This window comes from Gnatocerus cornutus, chromosome 7 (assembly GCF_029298725.1).
Source record: "Gnatocerus cornutus isolate USDA-ARS CGAHR chromosome 7, icGnaCorn1.1, whole genome shotgun sequence".
Classification (NCBI taxonomy): domain Eukaryota; kingdom Metazoa; phylum Arthropoda; class Insecta; order Coleoptera; family Tenebrionidae; genus Gnatocerus; species Gnatocerus cornutus.
This window is the reverse complement of record NC_142239.1, coordinates 9,537,625-9,560,135: the sequence shown is the minus strand read 5'-3', so window position 1 is coordinate 9,560,135 and position 22,511 is coordinate 9,537,625. Positions and strand designations below refer to the sequence as shown.

The 22,511-nt window shown below is 34.7% G+C and overlaps 4 protein-coding genes across 4 annotated transcripts; 2 read left to right on the top strand and 2 right to left on the bottom strand.

The window, feature by feature from the left end:
- Positions 1 to 1,184: 1,184 nt before the first annotated feature.
- On the bottom strand, positions 1,185 to 2,291 carry LOC148170756 (calcium-binding and coiled-coil domain-containing protein 2-like). The gene is made up of 3 exons (XM_088042417.1): positions 2,210 to 2,291; positions 1,956 to 2,157; positions 1,185 to 1,906 (listed from the first exon to the last, which is right to left on the bottom strand). Exons 1-3 carry the CDS (start codon positions 2,246 to 2,248, stop codon positions 1,338 to 1,340), a joined length of 810 nt encoding a protein of 269 aa, XP_087898543.1. The 5' UTR covers positions 2,249 to 2,291; the 3' UTR covers positions 1,185 to 1,337.
- A 111-nt stretch (positions 2,292 to 2,402) lies between these two features.
- Positions 2,403 to 2,877, top strand: LOC148170755 (SUMO-activating enzyme subunit 1-like). The gene is made up of 2 exons (XM_088042419.1): positions 2,403 to 2,693; positions 2,741 to 2,877. Exons 1-2 carry the CDS (start codon positions 2,611 to 2,613, stop codon positions 2,826 to 2,828), a joined length of 171 nt encoding a protein of 56 aa, XP_087898545.1. The 5' UTR covers positions 2,403 to 2,610; the 3' UTR covers positions 2,829 to 2,877.
- Positions 2,878 to 7,782: 4,905 nt separating this feature from the next.
- LOC148170754 (SUMO-activating enzyme subunit 1-like) lies at positions 7,783 to 13,947 on the top strand. The gene is made up of 5 exons (XM_088042416.1): positions 7,783 to 8,165; positions 8,212 to 8,386; positions 8,433 to 8,689; positions 8,739 to 8,923; positions 13,607 to 13,947. The coding sequence occupies exons 1-5, from the start codon at positions 8,083 to 8,085 to the stop codon at positions 13,906 to 13,908; spliced, it is 1,002 nt and encodes a 333-aa protein (XP_087898542.1). The 5' UTR covers positions 7,783 to 8,082; the 3' UTR covers positions 13,909 to 13,947.
- Positions 13,934 to 21,801, bottom strand: U2af50 (U2 small nuclear riboprotein auxiliary factor 50). Its single transcript, XM_088042415.1, has 7 exons — positions 21,734 to 21,801; positions 21,548 to 21,683; positions 21,087 to 21,496; positions 16,591 to 16,751; positions 15,365 to 15,487; positions 14,196 to 14,513; positions 13,934 to 14,145 (listed from the first exon to the last, which is right to left on the bottom strand). Exons 1-7 carry the CDS (start codon positions 21,747 to 21,749, stop codon positions 14,014 to 14,016), a joined length of 1,296 nt encoding a protein of 431 aa, XP_087898541.1. The 5' UTR covers positions 21,750 to 21,801; the 3' UTR covers positions 13,934 to 14,013.
- Positions 21,802 to 22,511: the final 710 nt, after the last annotated feature.

The following is a 22,511-nucleotide window of genomic DNA, read 5'->3' as shown; positions in this document are numbered from 1 at the left end:
GAGTAGTTCAAATATCTGAAAAATAATGAAACAATCCATAAAACTCAATATACATTTTTTTGAATTTAAGATTCATAAAAAATTATGGAACAATTTTAAGGAACTCTAGAGAAAGAATCCATGCAGCTCACTTTAAAATCTGAAGAATCATAGAAGATCCTGGAAAATTCTAGAGGCTTATAATAATTTTACTAACAAACTTGAATAAATAAAAAAAACAAAAACAATAGAGAATCGAGAAAAAATTGGACATTCCTAGAAAAATCAGAAAAGTTTTGTTATCATGAAAATTTTAGAGATTTTTGGCAAATCTTTTTGATATTAATACAGAATTTTGAAGAATTGTATTGAAATTAATAAATATCTATAAAATGGAAAGATCCATTAAATTCAAACGAAATCTAAAAAAATAGTGGAATATCTTAGAGAATTCTAGACTCTAAAAGAAACTTGGGAAATTTTAGAATCGTGAACGTCTTCTGAAGAATGTAAAGAACCTTGAAAATCAAAAGAATATGTAGAATTGAAGACATCCAAGAAAATCTTGTTGGAAAAATTTTGTCGAATCTAAATATGTATATAAAAAATTCTAGAGTCGCGAAGAATCCCAGCATTCGTAGACGTAGAGACCAAATTACACTAGCACAAAATCTTTATAAATGTTTCTAGCATCAAGCGTGGCTTTGGAATTCCTGTCGCACACTATTTTGCCGCTTTGTTGTCCCAGTGAATAAAACTATCTTGAAAATTATTTATAATGTTAGTTGTTAATGTTATAGTTTTGATTTTCAGGTTTTAAATCACAACTAGAACAACTTTGCTCGATGTTTGAGGTTAACTGCAAATGTCAGTTGTCAAATGAGCGGCAAATTTAGCCTTGATGCTAGAATCATTTATAAATACCCTGTACATACACTTTTTCGCCATTGTACAACGGGTTGAAAATTAAGTAACTAAGTTATTGAACTACTAGTAATACAAAGGAGGGAATTAATTATAGGTGCTCATACATTCAAAAATAGATGAAATATACTGAGACTCCAAGACACGTAATTTTAGCTTCCGGAAAAAAACATTGTCATTGTTTAACCTACCATTAAGTGTATGTTTGAAATCCTGATTTACACAACAAAAATTTACTTTCAAGTTCTTTTAGCCCGTCACTATATAAAAAAACTATTCAGTAATGAGAATCGATTTATTAGTTCCACTTCGCTCTGACTAAGCTAGTCATTTCTATATACACGCATAAATTACATACTTCAGGTAGACAAATATTTGTGAAGATCGATTCACATTAGAAAACACCACGTCGCATTTCTAGTGTGAATAGATCTTTACTGGTCCGGACTCTGAAACGGGAACGGCGGAAGCGGCTGAAGACTTCCTAAGTCAATGTCAAAATTCCGTCTTTTACTCCCACACCCCTCCTTCTTACCACTAATAGCATCGAATTTTTTCTCCGCGATGATTTTCTCCAATAAGAGATTTTTATACTCGGCTTTATCTTTCTTCATTTCTATTTTCAACGACTCGAGCTCCTTCTGTTGAGCTAAAACCGCGCTCTTCAACTTTGTGGTGACTTCTTTCAACCCGTTTATATCCTCGTCGTAGCACTGACTCTTCGTGAACTTTCTTTGATCCACTAGTGCTTTAATAGATTCTTTTAAAATGGCGTTTTCTTCTTTGAGTTTTAAGATTTCTCGGTCTTTCACCGCCAGCATTTGTTTCAAGTGTAAACAATGGTTCTCGTTTTTTAAAGAGTCGGTTAAATTTACTGTGGATTTCGACTCCGCTGAGTAAATTTGGAATGGGGTGCTGATTCCTTGGACCACATTCTCTCCACTTATGTAGCAGAATTGGTACAAATCGTCGATTTCATTGGGGGCGTTGGGTAGATCAAACCCTAGAGACGAATTAGTGATGGAAATTAACAACATTATTGTGTTTCTTACTGCTAAAAATCACAAAATGGACACCAGCTGGGGAAGAGTCCACCGCCCACTCAAACAGGATGTAGTTTTTCAACGAATTCCAACCCATTTTAAATATTGCGATTCGGTCCCCATCTTGGATTTTGTAGTTATTGTTAAACATGTATTTGCACTCGATGTCTTCGTTGCACGGGTACCTGTCCAAGACTTCCACGAATTTCACCTAGGGAACAAATTTCAAACACCTGAAGAGATATTAAAGAGGAGAGACTTACCACTAGTTGATCAGCCATCAGTGCAATACTTGTTTCCATGTCGGAAATTTCCCACAAAACGTGTTTAATTACAAAACTGTATTTACAAATTCAACATTCTTATTGTTGACAATGTTGACATGTGACGTCTGCAAAACAAGATGGCGTCCCAATGTCAAAACGGAAATTTCCGGAGAATTTCCAATCCCCAGCACAAATCTGTTTGAAAAAACTGAATTAGCATCAAACTAAACCACATCCACGTTCAATTTATTGAAACACGGCCCCAAAACTGTAAAAATTGGAAAAAAATTGTACAACTAGGGATTTTTCCGGTGACGGTTGGCACCTCTCCAGTAACAAACACCCAACAACCGCTGATTAAATTAATGTAATTAAAGCGAATTTTCTTCAAGAACAGAATGTCAGAAAAGCAGTTATCAACGGACGAAGCGGAGCTTTACGACCGACAAATCCGCCTATGGGGGATAGAATCTCAGGAAAAGTGAGTGAAAATAACACCAAAATAAAACCTAACCTAACTTTTCGTAGACTGCGAGCCGCCGATGTCTTGCTCATCGGAGTGAGAGGTTTGGGCTCGGAAATCGCCAAAAACATTCTTCTCTCGGGGATTTTTTGATTTTCAGGTTTTAAATCACAGCTAAGTCCGTTTTTTTTATTAAAAAACCACCAACATCGCACTCTCACACCACTTTACAACCGGCAACGTCTTCGATGGTGACTTTTTGGTGATAAAATCAAATAGGTTAGTTGCCTAATTGACAATTTGATTACACAAAAAGGCCTTTCAGGCTGTGCCGAGTCTTTTCACTATTAAATCCTTTGATTTGCAATCCAACAGGCTGTAAAAGAAACGTTTTTAACGGAAACACTGCCTAATTTTCAGAAATGTCAGAATTTTGACAACTATTTTTTCACCAAAAATCTCCCTAGGCAACGTTGCCGGTTGTAATGCAGGGGAAGATTGCGGTGTGGGTGGTTTTAAAAAAAAAAAAAACGGAGTTTAGAACAGTTTATTTCTCAAAACTTACTTTACACCATGTTTGAGGTTAACTTCAAATGTCAGTTGAAAAATCGAAACCCACAGTATGGACCAGGGTCGATAATTTTTGAAACCAAAAAAAATCGTAGTAGAATGAAACCTATTGGAAAATGTTGAGAATATTACAAAAATGAAAGGAAAAATAAATTACGGTCGATTCGAGATCGGGAAGTGGGAGAGGGTGGGTTTTTAAGGGTTAAAATCGGTTTATCTCGATTTCCGGCAAAACTACAAGTCTTATGGAAAAAAGTTAAATGGCAAAGTTGTAGGTAATAAAAAGATCTACAACTTTTGTATTTACACTTTTTTCTCATAACCTCAAAATTCACATGAAAAACTCAAAAAACAACGTTTTTGGTTTTTTATTATCTTACGAATTTTTTTTTTATGAAATTTGGTGAGAACTTACCTTTGTATATACCAAATACACAAGAATTTTTTGGATTTGAAAAATTAATTTTTTCTCCTTATTTTTATCTAATACCGAAAAAGCACCCTAATTTTCAACCGAAAATTCACGCGTCAAAATATCAGCTTTTTAAAAAAAGTTGGTGGGCTTTTTATTCGTTGAAATCTCTACTTTCTGACAGTGTAATAAAAAATATACGTCACTATGGAAAATATTTTCAAAAAATTTAAAAAACGAAAAAAACTCGAACCGAAAAATTATTTTTCTATCATTATGTACAATTTTGAGCGATTTATTAATATTAACACTGTAATTACTTATTTAGCGTATGATTCTATGTTACATTGATAAACAAAAAAATTTTCAATCCATCAAACATTAAGATTGCAAAGTAAAACGTGGGAAAATGGTTGTTAAAAATATTCAAGCTGGGATTTAAAGGGAATTTTATCTAAAAAATGAGGATGTTATAATTTTTTTTCCAGTAAAAAAGCTGGTTTATTACAGTTTTATTATATTTTTCTCATAAAAAAAATCTCATACTATATAAATGTTCGTTCGGAATATTTTTTAGTTCAATAATTTCTGTCTCTTTGATGGTATTCCTTCGCCGTTTTCCGATTCTAGCAATGAAATTTCGGGAGGTTTTTAATCTAGACTTATTTATTAATTGTGCCAAATTACAATATTATCGATCAAAAGAAACACATTTCGAAATTTTTTAAATTGATGGAACTAGAAATTTTTGATAAAATATGTTAATGCTTGTAACTCTAACAATTTTAATGCCAAAGCAATCAAATTTGGCAAAGTTACTAATTTGGACTTAGTTACTAACCATAAGAAACTTTAAAGTTATGCAGCAAAAGATGCTGAATTTGAAAATTTTTTATAATTTTTTTGAGTGGACCAAAAATTGTAAAAATTATTTATTAGGGGTTTTATCTCGGTCAGTTTTAACGCCAAACAATAAAATTTGAGGAAGTTACTAATTTAGACTTATTTATTAACTGTGCTAAATTGCAGAATATAAACCAAGGAAGTCAAATTTTGGAATTTTTTATTTTGAAAAAGAACCAAAAACTTTTGGAAAAAATATATGGGTCTATTTTAATGACAAAACAATGAAATTTAGCAAGGCTATTATTTCAGATTTAATTACTAAATATGCCAGATTTCAAAATTATACAGCAAAAGGTACTAATTTTGGAAAATTTAATTTTTTGATTGAACAGAAATCTGAAAGATTTGTCTAATAAGGGCTGCATCTCTAACAATTTTAATGCCAAAGCAATCAAATTTGGCAAAATTACTACTTTGAACTTAATTACTAAGTCTGCTAAATTTCAAAATTCTACAGCAAAACGTACTAATTTTGGAAAATTTAATTTTTTTTTTAAAACGTTAACTGTTTAAATTATATATGTATTAAGGGCTGTATTTTTAACAAACATGAAAATTGAGGAGATTACTAATTTAGACGTACAGTAATTAATATACAATTAACTGCGAAAAAAAATGCTATTACAGATCAAAAATGTCAAATTTTTAATTTTTTTATTTTGGGAATAAACTATAAACTTTTGGAAAAAATATGTTGAAACTGTAACTCTGTTAATTTAAATGCCAGAGCAATCAAATTGTAGATGTTTTATCAAATATACACATTATTAACTTAGTTGTTTGTTAATTATAGTAGTATCTTTTGATTGAAAATTTTTTTGTTAATCAATGTAACTTAGAATCATACGCTAAATGAGTAATTACAGTGTTAATATTAATAAATAGCTCAAAATTGTACATAATGATAGAAAAATAATTTTTCGATTCGAGATTTTTTCGTTTTTTAAATTTTTTGAAAATATTTTCCATAGCGACGTATATTTTTTATTACACTATCAGAAAGTAGAGATTTCAACGAATAAAAAGCCCACCAACTTTTTTAAAAAAGCTGATATTTTGACGCGTGAATTTTCGATTGAAAATTAGGGTGCTTTTTCGGTATTAAATAAAAATAAGAAGAAAAAATGAATTTTTCAAATCCAAAAAATTCTTGTGTATTTATTATATACAAAGGTAAGTTCTCACCAAATTTCATAAAAAAAAAAATTTTTTGTAAAAGAAAAATAAAAACCAAAAACGTGGTTTTTTGAGTTTTTCATGTGAATTTTGAGGTTATGAGAAAAAAGTGTAAATATAAAAGTTGTAGATCTTTTTATTACCTACAACTTTGCCATTTAACTTTTTTCCATAAACTTGTAGTTTTGCCGGAAATCGAGATAAACCGATTTTAACCCTTAAAAACCCACCCTCTCCCACTTCCCGATCTCGAATCGACCGTAATTTATTTTTCCTTTTATTTTTGTAATATTCTCAACATTTTCCAATAGGTTTCATTCTACTACGATTTTTTTGCACTTTTACCTTTTTTGAAGGCCCCTTTGAAGTTTGTAGATGTCGCTACTGTTGAGTGCGATGGTAAATTAGTTGATTGTAATTAAAAGCAGTGTTTTTCTGTGCCCCAATAACCCTATGAAAACAAACAAGTCGAATATGACCTTTCCAACAGTAACATGACACAATTCAAAACAAACTTTCGCGCCAAGCAAATTATTGGTCAGATAATATAAAAATGCAATTTCGACTACAATAACTGTACACATACTTCGGTCGTTATATCGCTAACTTTTCGGAGAAAACTTAATTATAAGGGCTCATTTTACGCAGAATTTCACGCAGATTCCAAATCCGGGACGAAAAGTCACGTACGAGTTCGGAGAGTGACTTCATGTTTTATGCTCTCATATTTCCAAAATTTAATTTTTAGGAAAACAAATTTTTGGATTCATGATTCATACAGTATAAAAATTTGTATCGAAAAACAATAAATATAGTCAAAATGTAAAATAACTGTTATAATAAAACTGACTAAACATTTCATTTTTTATTAAGATCTGTAATTCGGCCAATATAAATGTTACAGTAATGAAACGACTTGGTTATTGACTGCTCCAAATTTCATTTTTTTCTACCCAAAAAGACTAATTTTAGAAATTTTAATTTTCAAAATGACCCAAAATTTAGAAGTTCTTTTATTTAAACTTATGATTTTGGTAATTTTAGTGTTGCAGTAATGAGATTTTGCAATGTTACTACTTCAAACTTGCTTATTAATTTGGCGGAATTAAAAAAATTATATCCAAAAACACCTGTTTTAGAAATTTTACATTCTAGAAATGACTAAAAGTTTCGAACATTTTTTATTAATATTCAGTAATTCGGGCAATTTAAATGTTACAGTAATGAAATTTGCAGTTTTTACTATTCGCGACTTTGTTATTGACTGCTCCAAATTTCAATTTTTTTTACCAAAAAAGACCAATTTTAGAAATTTTAATTTTCAAAATGACCCAAAATTTAGAAGTTTTTTATTTAAACTTATAATTTTGGTAATTTTAGTGTTGCAGTAATGAGATTTTGCAATGTTATTACATCAAACTTGCTTATTAATTTGGCGGAATTAAAAAAATTATATCCAAAAACACCTGTTTTAGAAATTTTACATTCTAGAAATGACTAAAAGTTTCGAACATTTTTTATTAATATTCAGTAATTCGGGCAATTTAAATGTTACAGTAATGAAATTTGCACTTTTTACTCTTCGCGACTTGGTTATTGACTGCTCCAAATTTCAATTTTTTTACCAAAAAAGACCAATTTTAGAAATTTTAATTTTCAAAATGACCCAAAATTTAGAAGTTTTTTATTTAAACTTATGATTTTGGTAATTTTAGTGCTACAGTAATGAAATTTTGCAATGTTACTACTTTAAACTTCCTTATTAACAGTGCCAAATTTCAAAAATTTAAATCCGAAAATACCGGTTTTATTCAACAAATGACTAAAAACTTCGAACTTTTTTTATTACAAGCTGTAATTCTGGCAATTTAAATGCTACAGTAATAAAATTTGGACGTGTTACTATTCGCGACTTGCTTATTGACTCCCTCAAATTTCAATTTCTTTTAACGAAAAACAGAGATTTCAGAGGTTTTTATTTGATGATTCAAAATTTGGACCATTTTTTCATTAAAACCAATGATTTAGGAATATTTAAAGTTGCAACATTCTTATTGTTGACACTGTTGACATGTGAAACAAGATGGCGTCCAAATGTCAAAACGGAAATTTCCGGAGAATTTCGAATTCCCAGCACAAATCTGTTTGAAATAACGGAATTAGCATGAAACTAAACCCCACCCACGTTCAATTTATTGAAAAACGCCCCCCAAAACCCGTAAAAATTGAATAAAATTCGTCCATCTAGGGACTTTTCCGGTGACGGTTGGCACCTCTCCAGTAACAAACACCCAACAACCGCTGATTAAATTAATGTAATTAAAGCGAATTTTCAAGAACAGAATGTCAGAAAAGCAGTTATCAACGGACGAAGCGGAGCTCTACGACCGACAAATCCGCCTATGGGGGATAGAATCTCAGGAAAAGTGAGTAAAACCACCCCCTAACAAAACCTAACCTCACTTTTCGTAGACTGCGCGCCGCCGACGTCCTGCTCATCGGAGTGAGAGGTTTGGGCTCGGAAATCGCCAAAAACATTCTTCTCTCGGGGATCAACTCGTTGACAATCCTTGATGATGGCGTGGTGAGTGAAGAAGACATCGCGCGGAATTTCCTGCTTCATGAGAAAATCGCTGTTGGGAGCAAAGTAATAGCCACTTTTACACGTCCTGTAATATCACGATTACTTGCAGATCGCCGAAGAGGTGTTACTGCGAGCGCAAGCCTTGAATCCTTTGGTGAAAATCAACGTGGACGCAGACTCGGTGGCTTCGAAAGGGGGCGACTACTTCAGGCAGTTCACAATGGTGGTTGCGACTAAGCTAAGATTCGAAAGCATCATAAAGATTGATAATTTCTGCAGAGAACACAATGTGAAGTTCATTTACGGCGACGTGTGTGGGTACTTTGCGTTTGCAGTGTCTGATTTGCAGGAGCATGATTATTTTGAGTATGTTTGGGGGGTGATTTTATGACATTTAACTTGAGGGTTGTTGTAGGGACCGCGTTCAGTTGCCAACGGGGCAAAAGCGTGGTCACGATGGGGAGAAGAAGACTGTTAAAGTTGAAGGCAAGATGAACTACCCACCTTTGAATAAAGTTTTGATTTTACCAAATACTAAGCAAGATATCGGCAGTATTAAGAAGATTTCCCGGCCCAATAACTTATTTGTTTGTCTCTTAGGTAAGTGTGCGGGGGTTGAAATGTTTTAGGCCGTAATTTAAATTTGTATACGCAAGGTACTGTGTTCCATATTCAGTTGGTATTTCTATATTTTTATGTTTTTTAGGTTTGTTTTAATTACGACCCATAAAATTAGCTGTTATGATTTATTCCAGTTACGTAAGCACTATTATTATACTACTAGTGGTGTATTAATTTTAATTTGTTGTAATAAGTGTTTTTTCTTAGTAGTGAGCGGTCGTAGATAAAACTTTGTACACCATATGTTGACCACGAATGTCACAATATCCGTGAGGTTACCACGTCGTGCTAAATTGCTAATTAGATGTAATGAACCCAAATTTGACATTTGTCCATTTTAAAGTGAAATTCGGTAATTGGCCAAAGTTTCTAAAATAGTTTGTGAAGTTTCGTAGTTATAAAATTCAGCTAACTTGAGTGTGCGCCGTTGTAAGATGCAGCTAAGCCGAGTTTTTGCCGTTATAAAACGTAGTTAGGCTAAGCTTTCGTTATAAGATGTTGTTACCAAGTTGGCGTATCACTATAAGATGTAGTTAGGTTGAATTTTCGCTATAAGATATAGTTAGGTCGAATTTTTGCCGTCTTAATATGTGTTTAGGTGGAGTTTTCGTCGTTATAAGATCTATTTAGGCCGAATTATAACCGTTATAATATGTATTTAAGCTGCCTGTTGTTATAAGACGTAGTTAGCTCAAGTTTTCGGCGCTGTAAGATATAGTTAGTCTGAATTTTCGCTGTTATAAGATGTAGTTAACGAGTTTGCACCAATATAAGATGTAGTTATTGAGTTTGCGCCACTATAAGATGAAGTTAGCCCAAAATTTCACTGTTATAAGTTGAATGTAGTTTTTGCTGTAGTTAGGCAGTTAAAAAAATGTAGGTTGGCAGTTCGCTGGTATAAGATGTAGTCATTAAGCCAAATTTTCATTATAAGATGTAGATCGCTTGAGTTTTTGCCATTGCAGTTAGATTGAATCGTTGTAAGATGTAGTTAAACAAAGTTTTCGACGTTATAAGATGTAGTTAGGCCCAGTTTTCTCCGTTGTAGGATGTAGTTACGCTGAGTGTTGTTGTGAGACGTAGTTAGCCCGAGTTTTCGTCGCTATAAGATGTAGTTAGCATGAATTTTCTCGGTTATAAAATGTAGTTAACAAGTTTGCGCCGGTATAAGACGTAGTTACGCTGAGGTTTCACCGTTAAGAAGATGAAGTTGAGGACTTTTCCCCAATATAAGATGTAGTGAGCCTGAGTTTTCGCCGTTATAAGATGTAGTTAGGGAAAGTTTTCGTCGTTATAAAAAATAACTTATAAGTTATAACGTTATGGCCGAGTGTTTGTCGTTGTAAGCTGTAGTTGGCCGCTTTTGTCGCTTTAAGATGTAGTTAACGAGTTTGTGCTGCTATAAGATGTAGTTAAGCTCAGTTTTCGCCAATATAAGATGTTGTTAGAGTGAGGTTTCAGCGTTAAAAAGATAAAGTTGGACAATTTTCGCCGTTACAAGATGTAGTTATCATGACTTATTGCCGTTGCAGTTAGATTAAATCGTTATAAGATGTAGTAAGAGTATTCTCCGTTGAAGGATGTAGTTACGGTGAGTGTTGTAAGACGTAGTTAGCCCGAGTCGCTATAAGATGTAGTTAGCCTGAATTTTCTGTTATAAGATGTAGTTAACGAGTTTGCACCACTATAAGATGTAGTTAGCGAGTTTGCGCCACTATAAGATGAAGTTAACCCAAAATGTCGCCGTTATAAGTTGTATGTAGTTTTTGCTATAAATAGGCCGTTAAAAAGATGAAGGTTGACAGTTCATAAGATGTAGTTATCCTCAATTTTCTCCGTTGTAAGATGTTATTAGGCCAAATTTTCATTATAAGATGTAGAATCGTTGTAAGATGTAGTTAAACAAAGTTTTTGACGTTATAAGATGTAGTTAGGCCCAGTTTTCTCCGTTGTAGGATGTAGTTACGCTGAGTGTTGTTGTGAGACGTAGTTAGCCCGAGTTTTCGTCGCTATAAGATGTAGTTAGCATGAATTTTCTCGGTTATAAAATGTAGTTAACAAGTTTGCGCCGGTATAAGATGTAGTTACGCTGAGGTTTCACCGCTAAAAAGATGTAATTGAAGACTTTTCCCCAATATAAGATGTAGTGAGCCTGAGTTTTCGCCGTTATAAGATGTAGTTAGGGAAAGTTTTCGTCGTTATAAAAAATAACTTATAAGTTATAACGATATGGCCGAGTGTTTGCCGTTGTAAGCTGTAGTTGGCCGCTTTTGTCGCTATAAGATGTAGTTAACGAGTTTGTGCTGCTATAAGATGTAGTTAAGCTCAGTTTTCACCAATATAAGACGTTGTTAGAGTGAGGTTTCAGCGTTAAAAAGATAAAGTTGGGCAATTTTCGCAGTTACAAGATGTAGTTATCATGACTTATTGCCGTTGCAGTTAGATTAAATCGTTATAAGATGTAGTAAGAGTATTCTCCGTTGAAGGATGTAGTTACGGTGAGTGTTGTAAGACGTAGTTAGCCCGAGTCGCTATAAGATGTAGTTAGCCTGAATTTTCTGTTATAAGATGTAGTTAACGAGTTTGCACCACTATAAGATGTAGTTAGCGAGTTTGCGCCACTATAAGATGAAGTTAACCCAAAATATCGCCGTTATAAGTTGTATGTAGTTTTTGCTGTAAATAGGCCGTTAAAAAGATGAAGGTTGACAGTTCATAAGATGTAGTTATCCTCAATTTTCTCCGTTGTAAGATGTTATTAGGCCAAATTTTCATTATAAGATGTAGAATCGTTGTAAGATGTAGTTCAACAAAGTTTTCGACGTTATAAGATGTAGTTAGGCCCAGTTTTCTCCGTTGTAGGATGTAGTTACGCTGAGTGTTGTTGTGAGACGTAGTTAGCCCGAGTTTTCGTCGCTGTAAGATGTAGTTAGCCTGAATTTTCTCGGTTATAAGATGTAGTTAACAAGTTTGCGCCGTTAGAAGACGTAGTTACGCTGAGGTTTCACCGTTAAGAAGATGAAGTTGAGGACTTTTCCCCAATATAAGATGTAGTGAGCCTGAGTTTTCGCCGTTATAAGATGTAGTTAGGGAAAGTTTTCGTCGTTATAAAAAATAACTTATAAGTTATAACGTTATGGCCGAGTGTTTGCCGTTGTAAGCTGTAGTTGGCCGCTTTTGTCGCTTTAAGATGTAGTTAACGAGTTTGTGCTGCTATAAGATGTAGTTAAGCTCAGTTTTCGCCAATATAAGATGTTGTTAGAGTGAGGTTTCAGCGTTAAAAAGATAAAGTTGGGCAATTTTCGCCGTTACAAGATGTAGTTATCATGACTTATTGCCGTTGCAGTTAGATTAAATCGTTATAAGATGTAGTAAGAGTATTCTCCGTTGAAGGATGTAGTTACGGTGAGTGTTGTAAGACGTAGTTAGCCCGAGTCGCTATAAGATGTAGTTAGCCTGAATTTTCTGTTATAAGATGTAGTTAACGAGTTTGCACCACTATAAGATGTAGTTAGCGAGTTTGCGCCACTATAAGATGAAGTTAACCCAAAATGTCGCCGTTATAAGTTGTATGTAGTTTTTGCTGTAAATAGGCCGTTAAAAAGATGTAGGTTGACAGTTCATAAGATGTAGTTATCCTCAATTTTCTCCGTTGTAAGATGTTATTAGGCCAAATTTTCATTATAAGATGTAGAATCGTTGTAAGATGTAGTTAAACAAAGTTTTCGACGTTATAAGATGTAGTTAGGCCCAGCTTTCTCCGTTGTAGGATGTAGTTACGCTGAGTGTTGTTGTGAGACGTAGTTAGCCTGAGTTTTCGTCGCTATAAGATGCAGTTAGCATGAATTTTCTCTGTTATAAGATGTAGTAAACAAGTTTGCGCCATTAGAAGATGTAGTTACGCTGAGGTTTCACCGTTAAAAAGATGTAGTTGAGCACTTTTCCCCAATATAAGATGTAGTGAGCCCGAGTTTTCAGCGTTATAAGATGTAGTTAGGCAAAGTTTTCGTCGTTATAAAAAATAAATTATAAGTTATAACGTTATGGCCGCCGAGTGCTTGCTGTTTTAAGCTGTAGTTGGCCGCTTTTGTCGCTATAAGATGTAGTTATCGAGTTTGTGCTGCTATAAGATGTAGTTAAGCTCAGTTTTCACCAATATAAGATGTTAGGGTGAGGTGTCAGCGTTAAAAAGATATAGTTGGGCAATTTTCGCCGTTATAAGATGTAGTTTTCATGACTTATTGCCGTTGCAGTTAGATTAAATCGTTATAAGATGTAGTAAAACAAAGTTTTCTATAAGATGTAGTTAGGCTGAATTTTCGCCGTTAAAAAAGATGTAGTTAAGCAGTTTTCCCCAATATAAGATGTAGTTAGACAAATTTTCGCGTTATAAATAAAAAATAGTTCGCCAGAGTTTTCGCCGTTGTAAGATGTAGTTAGGTTAATGGTACAATTTGTGACGTTGACCACCCAAGTTGGCGAATTTCTTCAGTTAAATACCTATTTTGAATCAATTTTGTTAAAATGTTAACCTTATAGCCAGACAAAAACGATTTGTCCTATCAAAATAGAATCAAACATGTCCGCCTTGAAAAATAATCGCATAGCTCGGCCATCAATACGCTTCTTTTTGTCCTCTTTACATAATATACCATTTTTCAGCCCTGCTCGAGTTTCGACGACAACACGACAGAGACCCTAGCGGCGCCAAAATGACCGAAGATATAGAATTACTGAAAACTATCGCCGCTGAAATAATCCAGTTGTACCAATTTTCAAACATCAAAATGGAGAACATCTATGAGCTCGTGTTTGGAGAAGTTCCTCCAGTGTGTGCCGTCCTCGGCGGTGTGATGGCGCAAGAAGTGATCAAAGCAGTGTCTCACAAAGAAGTTACTATTAACAACATTTTTCTTTTTGATCCCATGGCTTATAGCGGAAAGGAGCTAACAGTGGGACCCTAATTTTGTACGATTTTTATAATAAAAATTTGATTAAGGCTAGTTATGTGTTTTAATACCACAACTTACAATACATGACAAATATTATGAAATCTGATGCTTATTTTTTTAAAATTCTCTCCTATGATACTTGTCTGGGTCAAAGTAAGACGTCACCACAACTCTGTTACTGAATTTCCGCCCAGTTAGCGTCTGTTGGGCTTTCTGACAGTCCAACACCGAATTGAATTCAACAAAAACCTGTAAAATTAAGTGAGGTTAGCACGTTTTTTTGACAGATTTGGTCTTACTTTTCCGCATCCTGGCACTTCCACGCCATCGATAGGTCGCGGGATTTCTATACTTCGAACAACGCCGTACTTGTTGCACTCTTCTTTGATGTCTTCAAGAATATCTTCGTATTCTTCTTCGTCTTTTAGTTCGTCTGGAGTGACCATGTTCAGTAGGCATAGAACCTCAGTCGCTGGTCCAGAGGCGCCCACTATGCTCAATCCAGGCACTTGAATTTGAACCGCAGGCAAAACAGTCGCGTTTTTGGCGCCCACACTGGCTCTTTGTACGATGAGGCGTTTGTCGCCCAGCTGCATCCCGTTCAAACCAGCGATGGCCTAAAGAAAAATGGTGAGAAAAGTGGTTTAAATCGTTTACAGCAATTTTTCCGTATGATCACTAAATAATTAATTTAAGAAATTTGACAATTTTCGGGCAAAAAACCGACATACGTTCAAAATACATAGTCTGACACGATACAAAGAATGTAGTAACAAAAATATGACTTGAAAAAATTCAAAAATTTCAACGTAATATCAGAATCGAAGAAAAAACGTGAAAATTTCTACTAAAGGCTGTCGTTATTTCTCACCCAATAAATATAACAGTTGGCAAATGACATTTATAAATTGAGAGACATACAGTTTAACAAACGCTCTAGTGTGGTTATGGCTTTGACTTTTTAGATCGTTTACAGCAATTTTTCCGTATGATCACTAAATAATTAATTTAAGAAATTTGACAATTTTCGAGCAAAAAACCGACATACGTTCAAAATACATAGTCTGACACGATACAAAGAATTTAGTAACTAAAATATGACTTGAAAAAATTCGAAAATTTTAACGTAATATCAGAATCGAAGAAAAAACGTGAAAATTTCTACTGATAGGCCGCTAAAGAGTGCCGTTATTTCTCACCCAATAAATATTTACATAGTTGGCAGATGATTTTTCTTCGATTCTAAGATTACGTTGAAATTTTTGAATTTTTCCAGGTCATATTTTTGTTACTAAATTCTTTGTATCGTGGCAGGCTATGTATTTTGAACGTATGTCGGTTTTTTGCTCGAAAATTGCCAAATTTCTAAAATTAATTATTTTGTGATCATACGGAAAAATTGCTGTAAACGTTGCACTAGAGCGTTTGATAAACTATATGGTGATTTTAGGGGGGTTTGAAGACTCACCTGATCCGTCATCGTGATGTCGATGTACTCGGCAAAAGCATAGCCTTTACTCAGTCCGAAAGCGGTGTCTTTGACGAGATTAAAGGCCCTTAACTGTCCAAACGACATCAACAGTTCTTTTACCTAAGAAATGCGCTTAGATTAGTCACACGCAGTGGGTAAAACAGCTGACTGTACCCAAACTCAAGGCTCTTGAGTGTGAGTACGTTGGTTTGAATGGGAAACTTACAGAATCTCGTGCATTTTAATACAATTTTATAATAAAAAATGCGCCCTAAGACCCGTATGAATTTGATTATTTCCGAAGCCCCAAGCCAGTCAGATTTAAAAAAAAACAGAGTCGAAAATATCTGGCTGTTTGTGAACTATAATGACACTTGCCTGATATTCCACAAGGCGTTCAAGTTTATTTGAGTCGTGTTCATAGCTCTTTATAGGGACCGACATGGAAACCCTAGCTATAGGGCAAACAAAGCAAAAGGTAACATGAGAAAGTTTGCACAAAATATTTAATTAACGTTAACATAACAATACATTCCGATGTGCCAATAGTTTTTTACTTTTTTCAGCACCTGAAAAACACGCCCAAAAGCAAACTGATTTTGCAACTTTTTACTAATCCGTCTGAAATAAAACACATTTACAGCACCTGCGACTTTCCTTTCAACCTGAAATGCTGAAAATGCTTGTGAAAAATAAATGCGCCGCTTGATTAATCCTGAAACGACCGAAATTCTTTTTGATTTACGGAAAACCTGTAAAACGCTGCAGTGCTTTTACTTTTCCTGTAAAATGCCGGTTTCGTAAAAAACCAACGACCAGCGCCGGCTTTTTACGAAAATCGACACCATGAATCCTGTAATGTAAATTCCTGAAAATTTAACCGTCGTTGCTGAAACTGAAATCGAAATACTCTGAATTGAAATCGGATTTTTGACTAATTTTGAAATTTCTGCTGAAAGAGAAACAGCGCAAAAATCCTGCGAAAACCTGTAAATTTAAACGGAGGCTATAAATTCGACTGACTGACTGTGAACTGCTGTTTTGGCATGAAGTGACCAGTGATAGAAGCTAAAACTAAGAAAAAGAGGAAAGGGAATCGTTACAAACAGACGCTCATTCGCTCGCGCTCTTCAAAATTACATCCAAGCAACACAGGATGGAATCAGAAGAGCACGTTTCTCTTTCACCAATGCACTCGCGACCAAGTCGAGGAAAGAAATTACCTGATCTTCGTTCAAATAATTTGGTAAGCCGCCAATAAAGATCTTGTGAGGAGAATCCGGCACTACTGTGCTAATAACGCCAGCTGGAACACTTATACTACTTTCGGCCATACCTGGCATCGGCTGGTAATCGTGGGGGCGGCGGATTTTCAAACTTTGACCTGAAACAAGGGTTTTTATTCAATTCTAGGGATTTTTTCTTCCTAAATTGGTAAAACTGCTGCAGGAAAGGTTAACTGTACAGTCGGTTCACGAAACAACAAAGAAAGTTCGTCTGATTGTAATATTATGTGGATCACGCTGTAATTATTTGGTCTGTCGAGCCGGATCTTAAACGCTTTTAATCAGTTGTTTATACATGAATTCGACTTCTTCGTTGTTTTATAAATGTAATCGAATAATACAGGTACTACAATTTGGTCCATGGAGCCGGATCTTAAAAACTCTAAAATGTAATATAAAAATCGGTTATTTATGGGTCAAAATTTTGTTGTTTCAAAAATATGATCAAATAATGAAAGGTATATAAACGTAATAATTTGGTCCATCGAGCCGGAAAGAAATTTGCCGCTCATTGCAAATGTGGGTTTCGATTTTTCAACTGACATTTGCAGTTAACCTCAAACATGAAGTAAAGTAAGTTTTGAGAAATAAACTGTTCTAGTTGTGGTTTTAAACCTGAAAATCAACAACTTGGACACAAAATTGTAACTGAAACGTCATTGACGTAAATAACGTTATAAATGATTTTCAAAATAATTATATTCACTATGAAAACAAAGCGGCAAAATAACGCACGACAGGAATTCCAGAGCCACCGTTGATGCTAGAAACATTTATAAACACCTTGTATATTCCTATTTTGATTTAACTCTAGCGATGTTTTTGTTCCTAAATTGGTAAAACTGGTGCAGGAAAAGTTAACTGTACAGTCGGTTTACGAAGAAACAAAGAAAGTTCGTCTGATTGTAATATTATGTGAATCACGCTGTAATAATTTGGTCTGTCGAGCCGGATCTTAAACGCTGCGCTCGCACTTTTAATCAGTTGTTTATGAATTCGACTTCTTCGTTGTTTTATAAATGTAATCGAATAATACAGGTATCCCAAAACTACAATTTGGTCCATCGAGCCGGATCTTAAAAACTCATGAATTTAATGTAACAAACAATGCTCGCTTCGCTCGCCCTTGACTTGTTATTCGAGGGTGAGGTTTTTAATTTTTAATTTAAAGACAATACAAGTGTTCAAAAACTGCACAAGTTTGATGTAAAAAACAGTGTTCGCTTCGCTCACACTTGACAAGTTCTTCATGCATGTGGATTTTTTCAATGATTTTAAAACTGGCATTTTCAATAATTTTGAAAATACAGTCGAATAATATAGGTGTTTCAAAGCTATTCAGTCGTACTAAATTGGTCCATCGAGCCGGATTTAAAAAAAAAAATGCTGAATTTGATATAACAAACAATGCTCGCTTCGCTCGCCCTTGACTTCTTGTTTGCAGGTGAGGTTTTTAATTTTTGATTTAAAGACAATACAAGTGTTCAAAAACTGCACAAGTTTGATGTAAAAAACAGTGTTCGCTTCGCTCACACTTGACAAGTTCTTCATGCATGTGGATTTTTTCAATGATTTTAAAACTGGCATTTTCAATAATTTTGAAAATAGAGTCGAATAATACAGGTGTTCCAAAGCTATACAGTCGTATTAAATTGGTCCATCTAGCCGGATCTTAAAAAAATGCTGTATTTGATGGAACAAACAATGCTCACTTTGCTGGCACTTGACTAATTATCTGTTTGACGTTTCTTATTTGTGATTTTAACACTCTAATTAAATGATATAGGTGTCCCAAAAGAATAGACTTGGTTTATTTTGGTCTATCGAGCCGGATCTAAAACGCTTCGCTCGCACTTTTAATTAGTTGTTTATGAATTCGACTTCTTTGTTGTTTTATAAATGTAATCGAATAATACAGGTATCTCAAAACTACAATTTGGTCCACCGGAGCCGGATCTTAAAAACTGTAAAATGTAATATAAAAATCGGTTATTTATGAGTCAAAAATTTGTTGTTTCAAAAATATTATCAAATAATGAAAGCTATATAATTGTATTAATTTGGTCCATCGAGCCGGAAAAGTTGCTAAATTTGATGGAAAAATCAATGCTCGTTTTACTCGCAATTGGCTAGTTGTGTGTGACGTTTTTTTAGTGATTTTAACACCGCAATCGAATGATATAGGTGTCCCAAAACTACACAGTTGTTCTAATTTGGACTATCGAGCCGGATCTTAAAATTTGTGGAATTTCATGTATAAAATCAGTTATTTACAAGTCAAAATGCTGTTTTAAAAATGTAATACAGGATGTTTCAAAACTGCCATAAAAAATTAGATGTTTTTAATCTTCTGGTTTTAAACCACAACTAGAACTAGTTAATTTCTCAAAACCTACTTTGCTCCATGTTTGAAGTTAACTGAAATTGTCGGTTGAAAAATCGAAACCCACATTTGTAATGAGCGGCAAATTTCTTTGACATTTCATAGCCACCCTTGATGCTAGAAACACTTATAAACACCTTGTATATTCCTATTTTGATTTAACTCTAGCGATGTTTTTGTTCCTAAATTGGTAAAACTGCTGCATTAAAAGTTAACTGTACAGTCGGTTTACGAAGAAACAAAGAAAGTTCGTCTGATTGTAATATTATGTGGATCACGCTGTAATAATTTGGTCTGTCGAGCCGGATCTTAAACGCTTCGCTCGCACTTTTAATTAGTTGTTTATAAATTCGACTTCTTTGTTGTTTTATAAATGTAATCGAATAATACAGGTATCCCAAAACTAAAATTTGGTCCACGGAGCCGGATCTTAAAAACTCTAAAATGTAATATAAAAATCGGTTATTTATGGGTCAAAATTTTGTTGTTTCAAAAATATGATTAAATAATGAAAGCTATATAAATGTATTAATTTGGTCCATCGAGCCGGAAAAGTTGCTAAATTTGATGGAAAAATCAATGCTCGTTTAACTCGCCCTTGGCCAGTTGTGCGCTATAATTTTTTAAACAAAACAAAAATTAACTTAATTTAGGAGAAATTATTGTTCATATTAATTAGTTCTGTCTTGTATGTATTTTACGACAATTTTGGAATATCTGTAGAATAATACAGGTGCCTCAAAAGTATACAGTTGCACCAATTTGGTCCATGGAGCCGGATCTTAAAAAAGTGCGAAATTCGATTTAAAAATCAGTGCTCACTTTCCTCGCACTTGACGCGTTCTTTGTGAATGCAGATTTTTTTAATGATTTTCAAAATTTGATCGAATAATACAGGTGTTTCAAAACAATACAGTTGATCTAATTTGGTTCATCGCGCCTGATCTTAAAAGCTGATGAATTTAATGTAACAAACAATGCTCGCTTCGCTCGCCCTTGACTTGTTATTTGCGGGTGAGGTTTTTATTTTTTTTATTTAAAAACAATACAAATGTTCAAAAACTATTCACTTGTTCTAATTTGGTCCATCGAGCCGCATCGAGATTCGATGTAAAAATCAGTGTTCGCTTCGCTCACACTTGACAAGTTCTTTTTGAATGCGAATTGTTTCAATAATTTTGAAAATATAGTCGAATAATACAGGTGTTCCAAAACTATACAGTCGTACTAAATTGGTCCATCGAGCCGGATCTTAAAAAAAAATGCTGAATTTAATGTAACAAACAATGCTCACTTTGCTGGCACTTGACTAATTATTTGTTTGACGTTTTTTATTTGTGATTTTAAGACCGTAATTTCATAATACAGGTGTCCGACAACTACACACATCTAATTTGGTCTACAGAGTCGAAATATTTTAAAAATGTAGCCGAATAATACAGATGTACCAAAACTATATGGTTGTACTAATTTGGTCCATCGAGCCGGATCTTTAAAACTGCTGAATTTGATGAAACGAACAATGCTCGCTTTGCTCGCACTTGACCAGTTATCTGTGAGTGATTTTAACACCCTAATTGAACAATACAGGTGTCCCAAAAGGTTTATTTTGGTCTATCGAGCCGGATCTTATGACTTCTGTTTAAAAGACTAGTACAATAATTACGAAAGCTTAGTCTATGCCTTTGAACCATTTTTAGCTAATTTAAAGTCAAAATGGAAAAATGACTAATTTTGGTACACGAAAAAAAAAAAAAAAGAAGTTAGTATTATCAAGATTGCAATCTTAAATAAATAAATAACTGAAGACGTAAGTAACCTGAACCGACTGTGATTTATATTTCGTTGTTTTTACTGGTAAATTACTAAATTTTTAAAATAACATCCCAAAAACTAACAAACCAATAAAGAAATTTTATAGTTTTAAAATAAACCGAATGTTCAATGAACTCCGCGTCTGTACAAATGCCACAAACCAAATTAAATCAATCAAACTTAAACAGCAGTCCTACCAACATGTAAAAACTGCGCAGCCTCCTTGCCAACAAACCTTTGAAATTGATGCCATCAAACGCCATAGCCTGTGTAGTCTCATCAATGGACCTAAACTCCAAGAACGCAAAATTCTTATCCAAATTAATCTGACACGCCAAAACGGGGTTCCCTGCAGCCTGAGCCAACCCACTCAGATGCATTTGTTGATTGAAGAATTCCATCATCTCCTCTTCTGTGACCCCAAACGGAATATTCCCCACGTACAACCTCCTCGCTTGTCTTGTAATAGTTGACCCAACCACCGGTACGGCAGCCTGGGGGGTATCCGCGACGATATTCGCAGGAATTTGTCCTGCAGCCTGCATAGCCTTGTACTGAAGAGGAGTAATATGTTCAAAGCCCGGAGGGGGCACATCCCAGTATAAAGAAGGCTTACGTCTACGCGAGTGACTCTTGTGACGGCTCCTGTGGGACAACAACGTAGAAAATGTCGTTTTTTGCGTGGTTGAAACTTACCCAGATCTGCTTTTTCTGCGGCGGTCCCTGCTTCTGGAACGGGAACGCCTTCTGTGTTCCCTGGATCTGGAGCGCCGTCTGCGGTCCTTTTCCCGGTCCCGGTCTCTGCTGCGTTCTCTTTCATTGTTTTTACCGTCTGAAAGAACGTGTAAGAATTTGACGCCGGTAATGCGGGAAACGACTCACCTTTTTCTTCCCCCATTTTGCTGTGGCGTTTTTGGTGTCAGAAACACACTGAAAGAGAGAATTGTTCTTTCACCACCAAACACAACGCAAGAAATGGCGTCACGAAAAGTCAGCTGTCAATTGTCAAGTTAGGAGCGGCTCAGTCGGTAGACACGGCGGGGTTTTCAAAATTACGGTGATTTTACCACTATTATCAGAGGAATTTAGGTAAATTTTGTAAGAAAACACACTGAAAGAGAGAATTGTTCTAAAATTAGGGCTGAATGCAACTTGTCTTTCACCACCAAACACAACGCGAGAAATGGCGTCACGAAAAGTCAGCTGTCAATTGTCAAGTTAGGAGCGGCTCAGTCGGTAAGACACGGCGGGGTTTTCAAAATTACGGTGATTTTACCACTATTATCAGTGGAATTTAGGTAAATTTTGTAAGAAAACACACTGAAAGAGAGAATTGTTCTAAAATTAGGGCTGAATGCAACTTGTCTTTCACCACCAAACACAACGCGAGAAATGGCGACACGAAAAGTCAGCTGTCAATTGTCAAATTAGGAGCCGCTCAGTCGGTAAGACACGGCGGGGTTTTCAAAATTACGGTGATTTTACCACTATTATCAGTGGAACTTAGGTAAATTTTGTAAGAAAACACACTGAAAGAGAGAATTGTTCTAAAATTAGGGCTCAATGCAACTTGTCTTTCACCACCAATCACAACGCGAGAAATGGCGTCACGAAAAGTCAGCTATCAATTGTCAAGTTAGGAGCCGCTCAGTCGGTAAGA